General features: G+C 41.8%; 2 protein-coding genes and 1 pseudogene across 2 annotated transcripts in view; 2 read left to right on the top strand and 1 right to left on the bottom strand.

Annotated features, from left to right (window-relative positions):
* Positions 1-18498, bottom strand: part of CMTM7 (CKLF like MARVEL transmembrane domain containing 7) — a 101946-nt gene that overhangs the window by 68045 nt on the left and 15403 nt on the right.
* On the top strand, positions 8833-10029 carry LOC119510099 (annotated as a pseudogene).
* LOC119542077 (small integral membrane protein 15-like) lies at positions 11561-11845 on the top strand. Its single transcript, XM_037846578.1, has one exon. The coding sequence runs from the start codon at positions 11561-11563 to the stop codon at positions 11783-11785; it is 225 nt and encodes a 74-aa protein (XP_037702506.1). The 3' UTR covers positions 11786-11845.

Genomic DNA, 18498 nt, shown 5'->3' with positions numbered 1-18498 from the left:
GTCCTATTTGGCCTGCTGTGAAAGTAGCATATGAATTGCTCTAGGTTTCGTGTTTTGATTCTTTGCAGAGGGAAGCTCAGATCTGTCCAGAGGGCGGTAATGGCCACAGGTGAGAGAGAGACCACATCTGTGATCTGCACCTGGGACTCTGGCTCAAAAAACGTCCCTTCAGCAAAGATGCTCTCGGGCAGTCCCAGATGAGAGGCAGCTGCTGCCTTGAAGAACCTCGTGGCTGAATATTATACAATGAAACTTCCATCCAGGGAATGACTAGAGAACGGCTTGACACCACCCCCACCCCACCCCCCAGCCACGTGGGTGCTTGTCCTGAATTATCTGCAGACTAGTGACTCCTATGGGGAGAAGCTGCTGGGCCTGGAGGCTCCAAGCCCTGTTTTAGGTAAACGAAGAGGCAGCTTTTGGGAGTTGTTGATTTTGGCTTCCCACTGGCCATGGCATCCAAGGGGAGCAGTAGCAGGACAGAGAACTCCTGCCTCACCATCCTCGGTCCCCCAGCCCTGAACAGCCCAGCTTTTTAGAATCATTTATAAATGCCTCCTGGGAAGATTTCATTTGAAAAGAGGTTTCTACTACATGCTGATCTTCCTCCAGTTAAACGTGGAACTTGTCCTTTGTTCCTGTTAAATTCTATTACGTTGGGCCAATTGTGCCAATCACTCGGAAGTCAGTGGCGGTGTCAAGCAGCATAGAAGCTGTTCTCCCAGGGACCACGTCATCTGTAAATTGGATGATAGGATCCTTAATGTCTCTACACAGCCACCGATTATTTTAAAAAATGTCAAAAACAAGGCCAAGAGCTAGAAACCTCTCCTGGTCTCTGCTGAACCATTCATACTTAGTGTTGTTGAACCAGCCAAGTCGTCCATCTAGCTGTGCCACCACCCAGACTGGAGAAATTTGTTCATCTAGTCCGCAATGCAACTGAGAGAGTTTATCAAATGCTCACCTGGAATTCAGACATACTCTGCTGTGGCAGAGTGATTGCATTAATGGCCCCAATTCTTCACCCCTCCCTGTAGCCATGTGACTTTGGAATTCCTCCTATAAAGCTACAGTGCCCCATTCCATGTAACTTGCTTTGGCCAACAGAAACGAGGCGGAAGTGAGAGTGTGCCAGTTCTGAGCCTAAGCCCTGAGAGGCCCTGCGTGCTTTTGCTCCCTCCTGGAAACCTGCCAGTGCCAGATGAACAAGCCTGGAGTGCCTGCTGAAGGATGAGAGACCACGTGGGGCAGGGCTGAACTGGCCCCTCATCCCAGCTAAGGACCAAGGCATGAGTCCGCTCTGTCGAGACCAAGAGGGCAACCCTCAGCTGGCCACTCGGCTGATCTTGTACACACCATCAAGGCTACTTTGGGTCAACCAGCCCGAGCTGAGCCACAGACTCATCGTTCTAAGCCATTACATTTAGGGGTAGACTACTGTGTAGCAAAGCTATATAATAATTACACTCCTTTACTTAAACTTCATATTGCCTACTGCAGATTTTCTCAATTGCAAATAGTGTTTGGAATCCTTTAAAATGAAAATAATTTGAAAGATTCCCTCCAGTAACAATTAAGACATGTTATTTTAATATATGCAAACATAAAACTAAAAGTAAACCTTATACTTCTAGCTTTTCTACAACTATAAAATCAAACCAAATTTGTTCATTAGCTACAACACAAAACTACTGAACCAATAAAACTCAAATTAATAACATCAGTTGTTTCACTGAAATTAGATCACAGCTTGCAACTCCCCACAGTGCCTCGGCAGAGGTAGGTTCTTTTGAGTTTGGTGTGCTCATCTCATCTGATGTGTGCTCTGCAATTCTCCGAGCACTTTTCTCTACTTTAGCTAAGGAAGAGAGACATGTGGACAGTGCTGGGTCCCCTCAGTTGCCCCAGCTGGGCCCAGTCTAGATGAGAAAGCAGCAGCCAACCCCAGACATGAAAACAAGCAGAGCCAATCCTCAGCTGGCCTCAGCCAAGTGCATAATAAACACTTACTGTTGTAAGCCACCAAGGTTTTATGAGTGTTTGTTATGCAGCAAAAGCTAACTGGTACACATGGGAGTACTGCCTACCTAGCAGCCCTTCTGTCTCCTTTCTCTGCTTCTGAAAAGTGACGTTGTTTCTCTTGTTTTCTCAAGCATGGGGGGCATTTCCTGAGAATCCCCAAATAATGCTGACAACCAGAGGACAGTCACATGATCTCATTTAATCTTCACATCACTACTATGTATTTGATACTATTATTCCCATTCTACGAATGAGGAAACTGAGGCTCAAAGATGTTAAATAACGTGTTTAAGGTCACACAGTAGTAGGGGGCCAGGAAAAAACAAACAAAAACTAACTAATGCATCTGTTTTCAGAATTTCTCTGGCTTCCCAGTTAGGCAATTCTAGCTTTTAAAGAGGAAGGAAGAATAGTTATTTATTCAATGATTATTTAGTGAGTACTGACCTGTGCCCACCCTGTGCTCGGCACTGGGGATACAAGCTACATTGCTGTTCATTTTTCCAAAGACAATCCTAAGGAAACCTTGACACAGAAGAAAGAGCAATGCTGCTCAGTGCTTTGGCCACTATCCTGGGGAAGTAAATATTTGCAGAAGCTGTGGGCCAGTCTGGGCAGGAGGCCTGGCATCCATCCCTGGGCACACGCCAGGAGAAGGAAGTGCCTGCTGGGGTTTACAATGTGGGCGTGGGGTGCCTTGGTTAAAAGCCCAGACAGCACATTGCCAAATCAGTGCCATCCTGGGGAAGAAGAAATTAGTCTGGGATAAAAATGACCAAGCAAGTACACAAGAACCATTAAGGGATTGTATGTGTGTCACCGATGGAGACGCACCACTGTAAAAGACGTGATCATCACGTGGTACCCAGTGAGGAGCAGAGAGGGAGGTCTGAGCATTGGCCAGAGGCTTACCTCCCATCACAATAATTAAGGCTGAGCAGGAGCAGTAAAGCACGGCCAGCAACCCCCACAGGTCAGTCAGTCATTTAACAAACACAAATGCCAGCGGTCCAGTTACTTAACCTCCTCCTTGTCTATAAAACATGGAGAATATTAAAACCTAGCACATAAAGCTGATACAAGGATGAAAAGAGCTGATTCTGGCAAAAATTTAGAAAAGCCTGGTGCTGCTCTGGTAAAGACTCACAAATGTGAGGTACTGAAACTGCCTCTCAGAGGTTTGTTGGGAGGAGTACATGGGAGAACGTTTGACACGCTCTTATCACAGAGTAGCACTTAAATGGCAATTACTGCTAAGTGCAGCAAGCTGTCACCCAGGGATGAGAAAGACATGAAGACAGCTTAAACACAGGCCCTGTTTTAAAGGATGAGGAGCTTAAGACCCAGACGCAAGTAACTTAAAAGAAAAGAGGGTATAAACACCATCAGGGAACTGTAATTTGTGAGAATGGATACATGGAGGAAGGAGGTCAGGCCAGTGAATCCAGGCACGTCCTTTATGAAAGCAGATGCAGTGCTTGTGTGGACTCCATGGGAGGGAGGATAGTGGACATACCGAGAAAGGGAAAATAAGGCTGCTGCTAGAGGGACACTGCAAGGGAAGGCATAAGGGTAGAAAAGCAGAGGGCATATTTGGAAATGAGAGATGTCCATTTTAGACAAACCACCCACGTACATGAAGCTGTGTAATGGGAAATGAGGCCGGCAGGGAGGAGTGGGGCTAAGGAAGTAGATATTATCAACGGGCAACAGGGAGCCAGTGAAGGTTTTTGAGCAGGGAAGTGCTACAAGCAGAATTGTACTTCAGGAAAATTAAGCTAGTACAGGTGGACTGCAGATGGGAGAGAAGAGACACAGAGGCCAGTTGGACTGAGTCAGTCCTAGCAAGGGGTAATGGGAACTAGAACCAGAGCACTGGTCAGAGGAATGGGGGTGGGGGCCACAGGTGGGAGAGGACAGCAGTGGTGGCCTGAGTGTCCCAGAGGAGCCCTCAGGGACCAAGGCTGCATGGTGAAGCAGGAAGCAGGCCCCACCAACGAGAGGGGCCCGGCAGTCAGCAGTGGCCACGAGGAACCTCCCTTTGCTAGCTGGGTAAAGGGGTGGCTGCCTCACCCCATTCCTCAGATTGCTGACAGTATGTGCAAATGGATCTGGTAATTCCATCTGTCCAAACATTTCCACAAACTGAACCACTGACTAAAGAAAAAAGGAGCCAGGCCTCGTCCCTTCTGTATGCCATTAGCTGTCCCCGTTTCCTGCTCTCTGATTCAGTTCTGAAGACTAAGTCCCCCGAGGGCACCTCTCCTGCCCCTCTCTGGGCTGCCTGTGCCTTTGGGAGCAGAGAGTCTGTCTGGGTTCACCTACCCCTCAGACAGGCAAGACCAAGGGGCTCTGGGTGCGGACACGGTGCCCCCGTCTCCTTTCTCCCCCATCCTTTCCACCACATCTCAGTTCAAAGGAATGCATACTGTGATCTGCACACACAGGTTCAGCAGAAGTCATCTCAGAGGCAGGAGACCAGGTGAAAACAAAGCCCTCCCTTCAGAGTTCCCCCATCCCCTTGGCATTCGCTTATTACAATAACCTGGTAAGACTGGAACCTGGTCACTCCCTCCATCTCCCCTCACCTGGCTTGCAGGTCACTTTGAGGCCATCTTGCTGCTGCAAAAGCTGTCTGGGGGTAGGACAAAGACAGCCCTTCAGTCACCACAATGTGGGCCCTGCCTCTGCCCTGGATGCCTTTGGAGGAAGCAGAGAAGCAGCTACAAAGGGGCCTGGACAAAAGGCTCTTCCTAAACAATACCTCCTCTCACACACCTGCTGACAGGAACCTGGCGCTTTGCTCAGCTAAATCAGACACAAACTGACCTCCCAGGGCAGTAACGGGGCCAACACTCAGAAGGACCTCAATAATGTGAGGCAAGGCAGCTTGAATCTAGCTAGGAGATTCATCTGTTCCTATCTAGACCATTTCTGAACTGAATTTCATAACTTCATGCTTTTCTAACATGTGGGCATAAGTGAGCAAACACGAAACTCCAAAAGAACAGCAACACCAGTTAAGAGAGAAGGATTCCAGACTAACTCACACCATACTAGTAAGATGTGAATGACTCGAAAGGAAGAACTGAACATGCGCTGAGTCAAGAGCAAGCTTACGGAGGAATGCTTTTCAGGCCACCAAAGATCCCCCCCAAAAATATAAGCAAATATATTCCAGCAACACAGAAAACGTATACATGCATCACAGCCTTACTGAGCTGCTACAAGAAAGTTTATCCCAGAAATTCATGGCTCATTTGACATTTGAAAATCAATCAATATATGCACTATATTAGACTAAAGAATTAAGACCATATAACTGTATCAATTGATAGAGAAAAAGCATTTGACAAAACCAATATTCATTCATGATAAAAACTCTCAGCAAACTAGAAATAGATGGTGTTCTGGTTTGCTAATGCTGCATTTATGTAAAATACCAGAAACGGATTGGCTTTTATAAAGGGGGTTTATTTGGTTACAAATTTACAGTTCTAATACCATAAAAGTGTCCAAACTAAGGAATCAACAAGAGGATACCCTCACTGAAGAATGGCTGATAGCATCCAGAACACCTCTGTCAGCTGGGAAGGCACATGGCTGGTGTCTGCTGTTCCTTTGCTCCCAGGTTGCGTTTCAAAATAGCATTCTCCAAAATGTCTCTGGGTTTCTCGTAGCTTCTCTCTTAGCTTCTCTCTTTCAGCTCCTGTGCATTCTTGCTTGTTCTCCCAGGGCATTTCTCTCTAACCATCTGGGGATCATCTCTTACCTTCTCCAAAGCAAACTCTGGGCTAGCATCTCCAAAAGTCTCTAAGCATCTCAAAATGTTAGCTCCCAAGCATCTTTCCAAAAGTCTCTTTCAGCTGCTCTGAGCTCCTTCTGTCTCTGAGCTCTCTTATAGGACTCCAGTGATCTAATTTAAACCCACCCTGAATGGGCAGGGTAACACCTCCATGGAAATAATTTAATCAAATGTTTCCACCCTAATCAACAGACTAATCATTCTGCCCCCACAAAACTTCATTAAAGAATATGGCTTTTGGTGGGACATAATATATCCAAACCAGCACAGAAGGGAACTTCCTTAGCCTGATAAGGGGCATCTACAAAAAAAAATACCAGTTAACATTAAACTTAGTGAAAGACTGAATGCTTTCCTCCTCTGAATGAGAACAAGGCAAGGATATCCTCCCACCACTTAACATACTGTTGGAAGTTGCAATAAAGGAAATAAAAAGCATAAAGATTGAAATGGAAGAAATAAACCTCTTTTTGCAGACAGCATGCTTATCTCTGTAGAAAATCCCAAAGAATCTACAAAAAAAGTTTCTAGAATTAATAAATAGGTTAGCAAAGTCACAGGAGACAAGGTCAAGATATAAAAATCAGCTGTATTTCTGTATGTTAGCAATGAACAATTGAAATTAAAAATTAAAAGCAAATAGGGGGTCATCAACATGGTGATGTAAACAGCTACTGAAACCTCCTCTCCAGAGATTCAACAAAAAAAAAGGGACAATTCTGAATTATTTGAAACTCTGGAGGAGAAGGACCCTGCAGATGCCGAACTGAAGAAAGACAAGAAATATCAGAAATGGAAATGTGCTTATATAGACAGTCGTGGTGAATAACTATGTGATTATACTGGGAACCAATGATTGTTTACTTAAGATGGAATGTATGGTGTGCGAATAAAACCATCTAAAAATAAACAGAGAGATACAAGAGCTGGAGAAAATGTGGAGAAAGGGATTATGTAATCACCATTGGTGGGGAAGTAGAATGCTGCAGTCCATCTGGAGGGCAGTGTGGTGGTTCCAGGAAGCTAAGTATGGGGCTGCCATATGGTCCTGCAACTCTGTTATTGGGTATATACTTGGAAGAATCGAAAAGAGGGACACGAACAGACATTTGCACAGTGGGGGTTTATGGTGTCAGTATTCACAATTCACAGTGGATGGAGGTGGCCTAAGGGTACATCAACTGATGAACAGAATGGTGAACTGTGGTATTTACATACAATGGAATATTGAGCTGCTACAAGAAAGAAGTTGTGGGTGAAGACATTGATTACAGTATGCTGAGTGAGATAAATCAGAAATGGAAAGAAAAACATTATAATGCCTCACTAACATGGACTAACTATAATGTACAAACTCTGAGAACTGAATCTCAGAGCATAGGTTATCAGGGGAAGGCTTATTGTAAAGGTCCCCAGATTGTAAATTCTTACAGCAGTTACATCTATTCCTGAGTTGTAATGGTAATTTCTAAAATCTGAGATGCTGAGCTCTTTGTGTATAACTGGTCGGTCCCTGGAACTTTGGGTATCTGTGTCTCTAGAACACCGGAGACTCAGAGCCAGAATCTGGCAGCTATGAATGTCAGCGTTACCCTATACAGCAAATGCTAAAGAGTCTGAAAAAAGAGATCAGACTTCAATTAGAGATATGAACAAAATGGATTTGGTTAGGACTAAGGTAAATTAGACTAAAGGGTAAAGGATGATATTGACGGTGTTTTAAAACTTCAACTTCTGTGTGAGACCAAAGGAAGAGCTGTTTATTAGGTGCAAAATCTACTTTGTTTTGATAACACACTATATAATTTAACTTGTATAGTCAGTTTATTCAAATACCATAATCATATGGAACTTTGAATAGGGAGTGAACTCTGGCTGGTTGGTACAGGTTAGTGTGAACCCCTGATACAATCCAGAGTAATTTGTGCAGAGAACAAAAATGTATTTGCAAGCCCCCTTGAGGGACTGGGGGAAAATGTGGAAATATTAAACTTACCCACCTGGGGAATTAATGATATTCTAGTAAGCATTGGGGACTACCATTGTAGTAGGCCAATCCCTCGATCTTGGGGCTTGCCTTACGAAATTTGTTACTGCAAAGGAGAGGCTAAGCCTACTTAAAATTGTGCCTAAGAGTCACCTCCAGAGAACCTTTTTTGTTGCTCAGATGTGGCCTCTCTCTCGAAGCCAACTCTGCAGGTGAACTCACTGCCCGCCCCCCCCCAACGTGGGACGTGACTTGAGGGAATGAGCTTGGCCCTGGCATCATGGGATTGCGAAAGCCTTCTTGGATCAAAAGGGGGAAGAGAAATGAAACCAAATAAAGTTTCAGTTGCTGAGCAATTTCAAATAGAATCGAGAGGTCATTCTGGAGGTTGCTATTATGCATTACGTAGATACCCCTTTTCAGTTTTTAGTGTTTTGGAATAGCTAGAAGGAAATACCTGAAAATGTTGAACTACAACCCAGTAGCCTTTATTCTTGAAGATGACTGCATAACTATACAGCATACACTGTGTGACTGTGTGATTGTGAAAACCCTATAGCTCCCACTACCTTTATGCAGTGTATGGACAGATGAGTTAAAAAATGAGAACAAAAAGTAAATGAATAATAGGGAGGGATGGGGGGTATGGAATATTTTGGGTGTTCTTTTTAAATTTTTATTCTTATTCTTTTTTATGTGTAATGAAAAGGTTCAAAAATTGTGGTGATGAATGCACAACTATATAATGGTGCTGTGAACAACTGATTGTATACTATGGATGATTGTATGGTTTGTGAATAGATCAATAAAAATTGAATTAAAAAAAAAAAGAAAAACAAAAAACAAAAACAAATAGGGGCCCTGAGAGAGTGCCAGTGGGAGCGGGCGGCCAGGTGCTGAGCAGCCGAGTGGGCCTCCGTTGGGTGAGGGGCTGGGCCAGGCCGGAGTGGAGCTGCCAGGTCCTCCATGATGAGAGATTTGGGGGAGCTTCTCTCTCCTCTGTGTAGTTGGTGGCTTGGGTGGTGAAGAGATGACTGACAATGTCAAAACCTTTCTCCAGGACCTTGGCAGGGGAATCAAAGACTCCATCTGGGGTATTTGTACCATCTCAAAGCTAGATGCTCGACTCCAGCAAAAGAGCGAGGAGCAGCGGCTGCGAAGAGCAAGTGGTGTCTTGGCACAGTGGAAAGCCCAGAGCATAGAGTGGAAGCAGGAGAGTGAACCATGTATTGTTATAATGTGCTGGTGCTGTGCTTGGAATGGTGGAGTATTCTGGTTCAGTCTCCTCTTGTTTTATCGAGTGTTTATTCCTGTGCTTCAGTAAGTAACAGCACAAATCATTGGTGATCCATCGCTACATGGAGATGTTTGGATGTAGTAGAATTCTTCCTTCAATCAACTTTCAGTGCTCTGTGGGTACTCCCCCTGTTTGTGATTAGCAAAGGTGTCAATGCCATTTGGTTTCAGGATATAGCTGATCTGGCATTTGAGGTGTCAGGGAGGAAGGAAGCCTCACCCGTTCCCTAGTGTCAGCAAAATAACTGCTGACATGTTCTTCAGCCAGTTTCTTTTCCTCACCCAAGGGATATCTGTGAGTCTCTTTCCCATCCATCTCATTGGTCTGCTGGTTAGTGTCTTGCATATGTCTCTTCTCTATTCTCTTTACTACTCTGAATGTTGCTGGTTCAACAAAGAAACTGAAATGTACCAGCAGTTGTCAAATATGGAAAGAAACTGGCCTTACTACTTGGGATTTGGTTTGCCCCTGCCTTTTCTCACAGCAATGCAGTCCTTGTACACTATCAGTGGCTGCCTCTTCTCTATCTTCTTTATTTGTTATCAGCACCAGTGAAGCAAAGACCCCTGGAAAAACATATTCTTTTTCCAGTTGTGCCCCTTCTCCTTGGTGGTGTTCTTAAGCAGCGCTCTTCCACAAGATGGTCTAAGTCAGTCTGCCCTGAGTAGCTCAACCTTTGCAGAGAAGTTCTTGTTACCACATCCATCCAGACTGAAGGGTGCTGCAGGCCACCAAGTCTCCTGCTATCCAAAGGGGGTGAATGGGGCTGGAAGGAGGCTGTGGCAGATCTTTTCCCTGTTCACCTTCCCCTACCCAGGGAAGGCAGGTCCCACTCTGCCAAGGGCTCCTGCATTTTCCTTTTTCTCTGAGGAATTGGAACTTTTGTCTCTGGTGCATGTAAGGCAGAATCTCTGACACCAGTACTGGTATGTGGATTTTTAACACTACCATCGTCTGAAAGGACCAGTTTTTTCCTCAGCTTTTTTCTTGCGTTTGCCAGCCCCTGTGTCTGGACTGATTTGAATACTTTTTCTCTCCCTGTGCTATTTGCCCTCCTACTGCCCCTTTCTGCCTTCCACCACTCTGGGACGAATGGATATCGTAAATCTAGCTGTTGTAATTTATGGATTTGTTTTTTGTTTGTTTGTTTCTGTAAAGCACATAGAAAGCACATACATTGGATGTGGCCACTCCCTTTACAGCCATCGTTGTCTTGTTTCCTGTAACTGGGTTAGGTTGGATCTCTCACTCCATTGCAAAAAACGAGCCTGAAGACATGGGAGAGGAGGAAAGACCTCCCACCAGATCTGCTGGGTTTTGAGGAGTGATTTTCTTTCTTCCCCTTGAAGGGGCAAAAGCTGTTTTCACTGGTGCATTTAAAGTTCCCCAAGTGTGGGGAGGTACCAATTCTGGACAAGTGCCACTGCAATACAGAATGGTCAGAGAACCTAAACTTTTAAACTCTGAGAAGTGTGCAATTTACTGTTAGCCACTACTGGATCTGTCTGGTATTTCAAAGGAATATTGGGTGCTGCAGATAGGAACTTATGGGGTAAACTTACTAAACATACCAACTTGTGATTCTTTGTTTTTTTCCTGTCATTTTAAGAGACTAAATATGGTGGATGGGGGAGGCAGGGTATTGAAACAACTGTACAATTTTAAAATGTTACAATTAAACATGAGCTGGTTCTCCACCCCCCACCCCCAAAACTAACAGGACTATTTACAATAGCAGCAAAGAAAAATATGAAATAATTAGAACTAAATCTAACTTTTTAGTATGCTGAAAACTAGAAAACACTGAAGAAAAAAAGCAAAGAAATCTAAATAGAGAGGTGTAACATGATAACGGATGGAAGACTTATTACTGTTAAGATGCCCAAATTGATATATATATATATATATATATTCAATACAATCCCAATCAAATCCCAGAAAGTTTACTTCTTAAAGATACTTAAAGATACTGACAAGCTGATTTTAAAATATATATGGAATGGCAAAGGAACTAGAATAACCAAGATAATTTTGAAAATGAAGACCACCACCAGATTTCAAGATTTACTATAAATTACATTAATTAAAACTGTGTAGTACTGGTAAAAGCATAGACGCATATATCAATGGAACAGAATACAGTCCAGAAATAGACCCTCATGAAATACAGTCAACTAATTTTTTTGACAGGAGTGTAAAGACAATTCAGTGGAGAAAGGACACTTTTCAGTAAACAGTGCTAGAACAATTAGACATCCATATGCAAGAAAAATGAAACTTGCAGCTTCTGGTCTGATGAATTTAAACCTTCTCTCAGAAGTGTATGGTAGAACTAAAGAAGAAGACAACCAAGGCTCATCTGAAATTGTGATTGGCTCTCTAATAATCCCAGGACAAAGTCAGAGATCATAACTCAAGCATAAGTTTTCCTAAGACCACTAAAAAGATGTTTGATATAAAGGCTTGGGATGAGTATGTTGTGGAATGGGCTGGCAAGGACCCATATGGCTTCCTCACGACGGTGATTTTGGCCCTTACTCCATTGTTCCCAGCAAGTGCTGTACTGTCCTGGAAACTGGCCAAGATGATGGAGGCCAGGGAAAAGGAGCAGAAGAAGAAACAAAAACGTCAAGAAAATATTGCAAAAGCCAAACGACTGAAAAAGGATTGAAGAAAAGAATAGGCTCTGAAACCAGAGGAAAATTATTTGGAAAATTATGCAGATTTGGAGAAGGACTCAACTAAGGTTTCTTCTTTGGATTTTGTGAGCATATTATATAGTAAACAAAGTCTGACCATATGGAAGAATCATGTTAGTTATGACCTCAGTACTGTAGTAACTTTTAGGCTTGGATATAGAAATACGTTGCTATCTTTGACAGTTACTGGGTAAACTGGCATTTACTCTACAAAATCTTTGTAACTGATCATTTAGTAGCCTTTATAACTGATCATTTAGTAGCCTATCTACTGAAATAAAAATATCCTATGGTGAAAAAAATGACTTTAGATTATGAACCTTATTCAAATAATAGCTTAAATTCAGGTCCTGTTCTGAACAAAGAAAGTAAAAGTCAGAATTGTCCTCTTTAAGATGAAAAGTATGTTTGGGCTTAAAAAAGACAGTGTATTAATTACATCTTTTGTTATTATTGCTTCTTTCTTGGAATATAATCATTTCTGGTTTCCTCAAAGCAAATATTAATCATTTAATTCTCTATTTTCTGTATGGTTTGTGTGATTTTCAGCCTTTACACTGGTAATATAAATATCAGACATTCTGCATTTTTTTAAACCTAATTTTATAAAGAGTTCTTTTGACTAGTAGAATAACACCTGCTGGATATAACAGTTTTTTTTATTTACGAGCACGGCCATTTTCTTAGACATGACTTGTGTAGAATAAAATTATAATTTAAAGCTTGCAGGACAAATGCCAAACATTGTAGTACCTTGGAACCTCTTTATTTTTACTTGCGCTAAGTAGAAATGTGAAATAGTTAACATTCTTATCAGGTACTTTGCTTACTATATACCACTTCTGTTTTTTACTCCATTTTTTTTTTTGTTTAACTCATGTGGTAGTGATGTCCTATACTTTTTGATCAAATAAAACAGTTCTTTTAAGGAATGCTTACGATGAATAGTTGAGTCATACTTCATAAGTGTTAAGGAAAGCTTGGAAAAATTTTGTTGGGCATAGTAATTGGGGTGAAAATAGATAAGTTGCTTCAAAATGAGAATGTTACATTTGGAAGTAAAGAGCTAAAGGCTATTTCTCAGTAAGTAGTAAAACTGGAATTTTTACTATTAAACATGGCTTTTGTAAATATGTGCTCTAAAATTCTTTTTCTTGGTTAGTCTTTCATAGCTTACTAATGTTTTCCTCACTTTTTATATGAATTTTAAGTTACAGAAAATTGTCCAACAGCTAATTTAAAAATGAAACTAGATATTGAAATAAATTTGATATTTTTATGAAAAAAAATGAAACTTGCTTCACTATACTTCACACCCTATATAAAAATTAATTCAAAATAAACCAGACACTGAAATATAAAATGTAGAACAATAAAACTCTTAAAAGAAAACATAGGAGAAAATTTTTGTGAACTTTGGTTAGCCAAAAAGGTTTTGTAAACGATACCCAAAGCATGATCTATAAGGAAAAAATTGCTAAGTTGGACTTTATCAAAATTAAGAACTTTTGCCCTATAAAAGACACTATTAAGTTAAAGAAAAGACAAGCCATAGACTGGTGGAAAAAATGTGCAAATCACTTTTCTGACCATGGACTTTTATTCACAATTCATAAAGAACACTCAAAACTCAACAAGAAGAAAATAAATAAATGGGCAAAAATTTAAATAGACACTTCATCAAAGAGGCTATATGGATGGGAAATAAGCACATGAAAAGCTTTTCAACATTATTAGTCATTAAGGAAATAGAAATTAAAACCACAATGAGATACCACAAAAAGCCACCACTAGTTCTTTCATGAACTACAACAAATGTACGACATTATTACAAGGAGTTAATAGAGGAGTATATGGGGGAAAATGTACCTATTGCAAGCTATGGACTACAGTTGACAGTAATATCTTAATATTCTTTCACCAACAGTAACAAATGTACCACATCAAAACTAGGGGTCAATAATGTGGGGACAGGGGATATTAAGAGGTTTGGGATGTTTTGGGTTTTCTTTTTTCTTTTTATTTCTTTTTCTGGAGTAATGAAGATGTTTTAAAACTGATCACGGTGATGAATGCACATAATGTAATGATATTGTGAGCCACTGATTGTATACTTCAGATGGATTTATGGTGTGTTAATATATCTCAATAAAATTGCATTAAAAAAATAAACAACAAAAAAACCACCATTAAAATTACCAAGTGCTGACAAATGCGAGGAGCTGGTGGCAAGGCAAGATGGCACAGCTACTATGAAAGACAGCTTGGTGGTTTGTTAGAAATTTGAACACACACTTAACATATGACCCAACAAGCCTACTCCTAGATATCTATTCAAGAGAACTGAAAACTTACGTATATATAAAAATGAAAAGCATGTAGGTGACTGTCTATAGCAGCTTTATTCATAATTGCCCCAAACTGGAAACAGACCTCTTTCATCTGGTGAATGGATAAACACACACACATGTTGATTCATGCAACAACAGCATGGATGAATCTTAAACCAATTTTGCTAGTGAAGGAAGCCAGACCCCAAAGGCTACAGATCATATGATCTCATTCATGTGACATTCTGGAAATGGCATAACTATAGGGATGAAAACAGATCAGTGGTTGCCAGGGTTTATGAGGTGAGAAGGAGTGACTATAAGGAGCAGCTCAAGGGAATTTTGGGGGTGATGACACTGTACCGTATCACACTGTGGTACATGACTCTAGGAATCATCAAAACCCACAGAACTGTACCCAAAGAGTGAATTTTACTGTTTGTTAATTTAAAAAATTTATTGGGATAAGGAGGGAACCTAAAATGGGATACAAACTAAAACAAGTGAAATCCACTGAAAAACCTAACCACACTGAAAGGGTACAGGAAGCAAAAAACTAACCTAAGTAACTTTGCAAAACATTATTTGGACTGGCCATTGGCAGGCTAAAGATGAAAGAACTGTACACAAATACTGTACTCTAGTTAGTAAATCTGTTTCTCCCAGGTGAATGCATCCGCAATTCTGAAACTCCCTTATGTACATACTAGGGTTGAACTAATAAGTAAATATACTGTAAATAGTAAGAGCCAGGTTTCTCATGTTGGACAAAGAAGTTACAAATAAGGAAAGGGGAAGGTCTAGAATGAACTCTGTGGTATTAGACTGGAATGGGAAATATTGGTATGGCCTCATGTTTGTTTGTTTTTTTAAATATATATGCACATAGGTAGACACAGAAATAAATATAGATGTGTGTGTATGCCCAGCTTAGAACATACATATACTTCCTAGCTTTTTCCTCAAGAGGGCCTCGAAGCAATGACACTTCAGTATTAACAAGCACACCTAGCACCCACATCTTGTTTCTAAATATCATTCACCAATAAAATGAACTAGGGATCCTTAGAGAAGCAGTTGGTTCCAAGGCTGGGATCAGGAAAAATCACGTGTGACTGTGGATGAAAGGGGAAGTTTAGGGTCATGTATGTTACCACAAGGAAAGCTAGAGAATAAAACATGGGACTGTATACACAGTGAACACAGTTCACTGTATAACACAGTTCCTGATTTAGGAACTGTGCTGCACTTATGTAAGAAAAGGTCCTTCTTAGGAAATGCACACAAAAGGGTCTCATATCTGCAGCTAACTCTCAAATGGTTCAGAAAAAATATATGCTATGTATTATATATATATATGTGTGTGTGTGTGTGTGTGTGTGTGTGTATAAAATGATTAAACAAATGTGGTAAAATATTAATTGGAGAACCTGAGTGAAGGGTATATGGGGAGTTCTTTGCGTTATGCATGCAAGTTTTCTGTAAGCCTGGAATTATTTATAAATAAAAACTTACAAAAAGTATCTTGAGAATTAAATCACATAGCACTTCTACAAACAGTTAAAAAACTGCAACTATTTCACAAGCAGTGGGTTGAACAGGGCTAGCGTGACCACCTGTTTTTGAGCTGTAGTGTCTTATCTTTAAAGATCCTACTAGAATGCTGTGAGATTTATCTGGCATTCTAAAGTTTGGAGGAATCTAGTTCTTCATTCAATGCCTGTGGAAGGCCAGAAGCAGCACTTCTCTGGAGTGCACTTTTCATCTTCTGCCTCCACCCTGATATTAAATGTCCTCTTCATGTTTGGTCTGCCTTGATATGTTTTTCTCAGTAGAAATTCAAGTATGGCATCTCCCTTTGAATAAGCTGTCAAGGAAAAATAGTTACTCAAAGAGGCTTGAGACGTAACTGCCATGCAGAGTGGTCACCACCTCTCTGCAAGTTCATTCCTGGAAATGAGCAGAGTGCTTCAAAAAGGAGAAAAACTCTAAATGTCTACAGTCTACCATGAAAAATTTTAGAATCTGACCAAAATGGAGAGTCTTTAAATGGGTGTATTAGTCTCTGTGGCTTCTGTAACAAATCGCCACAAACTTGGTGGCTTAAGACAACAAACATTTACTCCCTCTCAGTTCTGGAGTCCAAGGTGTCCGCAGGGCTGCAGGTCCCTCCCAGGCTCCAGGCACGAGAGAATCCTGCCTGCCTCTTTCAGCCTCTGTGCCTGCCCTGGCATTCCTGGGTTTGTGGCCGCCATCGCTCCAATCCCTGCCTCCGTCTTCACGTGGCCTTCTCTTCTGTTCTGGTTTGCTAATGCTGTCGTTAAGCAAAATACCAGAAATGGATTGGCTTTTATAAAGGGGATTTATTTGGTTACACAGTTACAGTCTTAAGGCCATAAAGTGTCCAAGGTAAGGCATCAACAATCGTGTACCTTCATCAAAGGAAGGCCAATGATGTCCAGGAAAACCTCTCTAAGCTGGGAAGGAACATGGCTGGCATCTGCTGATCTCGGGTTGTGTTCTAGCTCCTCTCTCAGTTCCTGTGGGTTCTTCAAAATGTCGCTCTTGGGGCATTTGTCCTCTTTTGCTTCTCTGGAGCAAAAGTCTGCTTTCAATGGCCATCTTCAAAATGTCTCTCTCAGTTGCTCTCCAAAATGTCACTCACAGCTGCTCTGTGTTCCTTCTGTTTGTTGGCTCATTTACATGGCTCCAGGGATTTAATTCAGACCACTTCCATGGAAATTATCCAATCAAAGTCATCATCCACAGTTGGGTGGGCCATATCTTCATGGAAACATCCAATCAAAAGGTCACACCGTAATCAAAAAGATTACTCAATCTGCCCCCACAAGATTGCATCAAAGATAAAGGTGTTTGGGGGCCATAATACATCCAAACTGGCACATCCTCTCTGTGTCCAAATTTCCCTCTTATGAGAAAACGAGTCATCTTGGACCAGGCTCCCCTACTCCAGTATGACCTCATCATAACATAACTACATCTGCAAAGACCCCATTTCCAAATAAGATACCAGGGGTGAGGACTTGAACACGTCTTTTGGGGAACACTATTCAATCCACTCCACCTGGAAAGTAATTTTTCAGCCTCAACCACACTAAGGCAACTACACGTTGAAGTAGGAATCGCATTTCTAAATACCAGGTTGATGTCATCGTGAACTGGGACCGCAGACTCACCATCAGCCAGGAGACCCCCACCAGGCCCAAGGAGGCACATTATGTGCAGACAGTTCTTTCCTCTGCCCAAAGTGCCAGTCAATAGGGCACACTGCTCAATGATGGCGACATTTGAGGAGTCCTTGTAACACTGCTACATTAGCACAAAGGTACTTCTTTTACCTTTTCCAAGGGAAATCCACATGAATATGTCAATAAGGCCCCAACCCTGAAATCAAATATCACTTCTCCAGGAAACTTTTTCTGTGGTTATGGCCTTAGTTCCTTCCAAGGAGTCGAAAAACATATTATCCAGTTATTTATATTACCACGGCATTGCTTGTAATTCTTCTGTAGAAGGTTGCAGAAATAATTTTGCTTCCTATTGATTTTGTTTTAAATTCAATAAACATTTATTTTTTTTTTCTCCTCTTGTTTCAAATTGGGATTGAGATAAAATAACACAACTGCTTAAGTGGACAGCAAAAAGTAACATCAAAAAGTCCTATGCGGTCTGTCAGGCTGCTGGCTGGCAGTGCAGATCCAAGGGGACACTTGCCAAGAATACTGATAAACCAGCTTTGCAGGTGAAAGGGAGATGCAGTCAGGTTTCTATGTGCCCCAAAGGCATCAGCTTAGAGCCTCAGCAGAGATCAGACAGACCGAGAGGCAATTCCAACGGCTCCTGAGGAATACAAGCAGGGACTCATAGGTGCCCGACTCACTGCTCCCGGGCTCCCCTTTACCAGGTCAGCACATCCAACCCAGCCAGTGCCAGGGCCACTGCTAACCCCTCACACCTGCAACTGACGAGTTCCCTCAGAAGACTGGAGCAGTGAAGTTCAGAAGTCCCCGGGAGTTTAACTACTCCCCCTCTCTCGTCTGTAACCAATGTGGGATGTTCAAGAGCCTAGCTCCTTTGCCTCAAAGCAAGACAAACTCTGTGGCGCACCTCATTCTCCAGAGCTCCCCATAAGATCACGCTGGGGCTAGACTTCTGAAACCCATCTTTGTCTAGCTCATCCTCTAGCCCCTTTATGCTTCCCCCACTCCTTGATAAACCATTCACACAAGAATCTCCAGCTCCAGCTCTGCCTCAAGGAAGCTGATTGAAACACTTCCTGTGATGGACCTTGGGAAATTCGAAGAAAAATACTCATCTTGCAGTTTCTTCTTGTT

The sequence above is a fragment of the Choloepus didactylus genome, chromosome 1, assembly GCF_015220235.1.
Source record: "Choloepus didactylus isolate mChoDid1 chromosome 1, mChoDid1.pri, whole genome shotgun sequence".
Classification (NCBI taxonomy): domain Eukaryota; kingdom Metazoa; phylum Chordata; class Mammalia; order Pilosa; family Megalonychidae; genus Choloepus; species Choloepus didactylus.
This window is presented reverse-complemented; position numbering and strand designations above follow the sequence as displayed.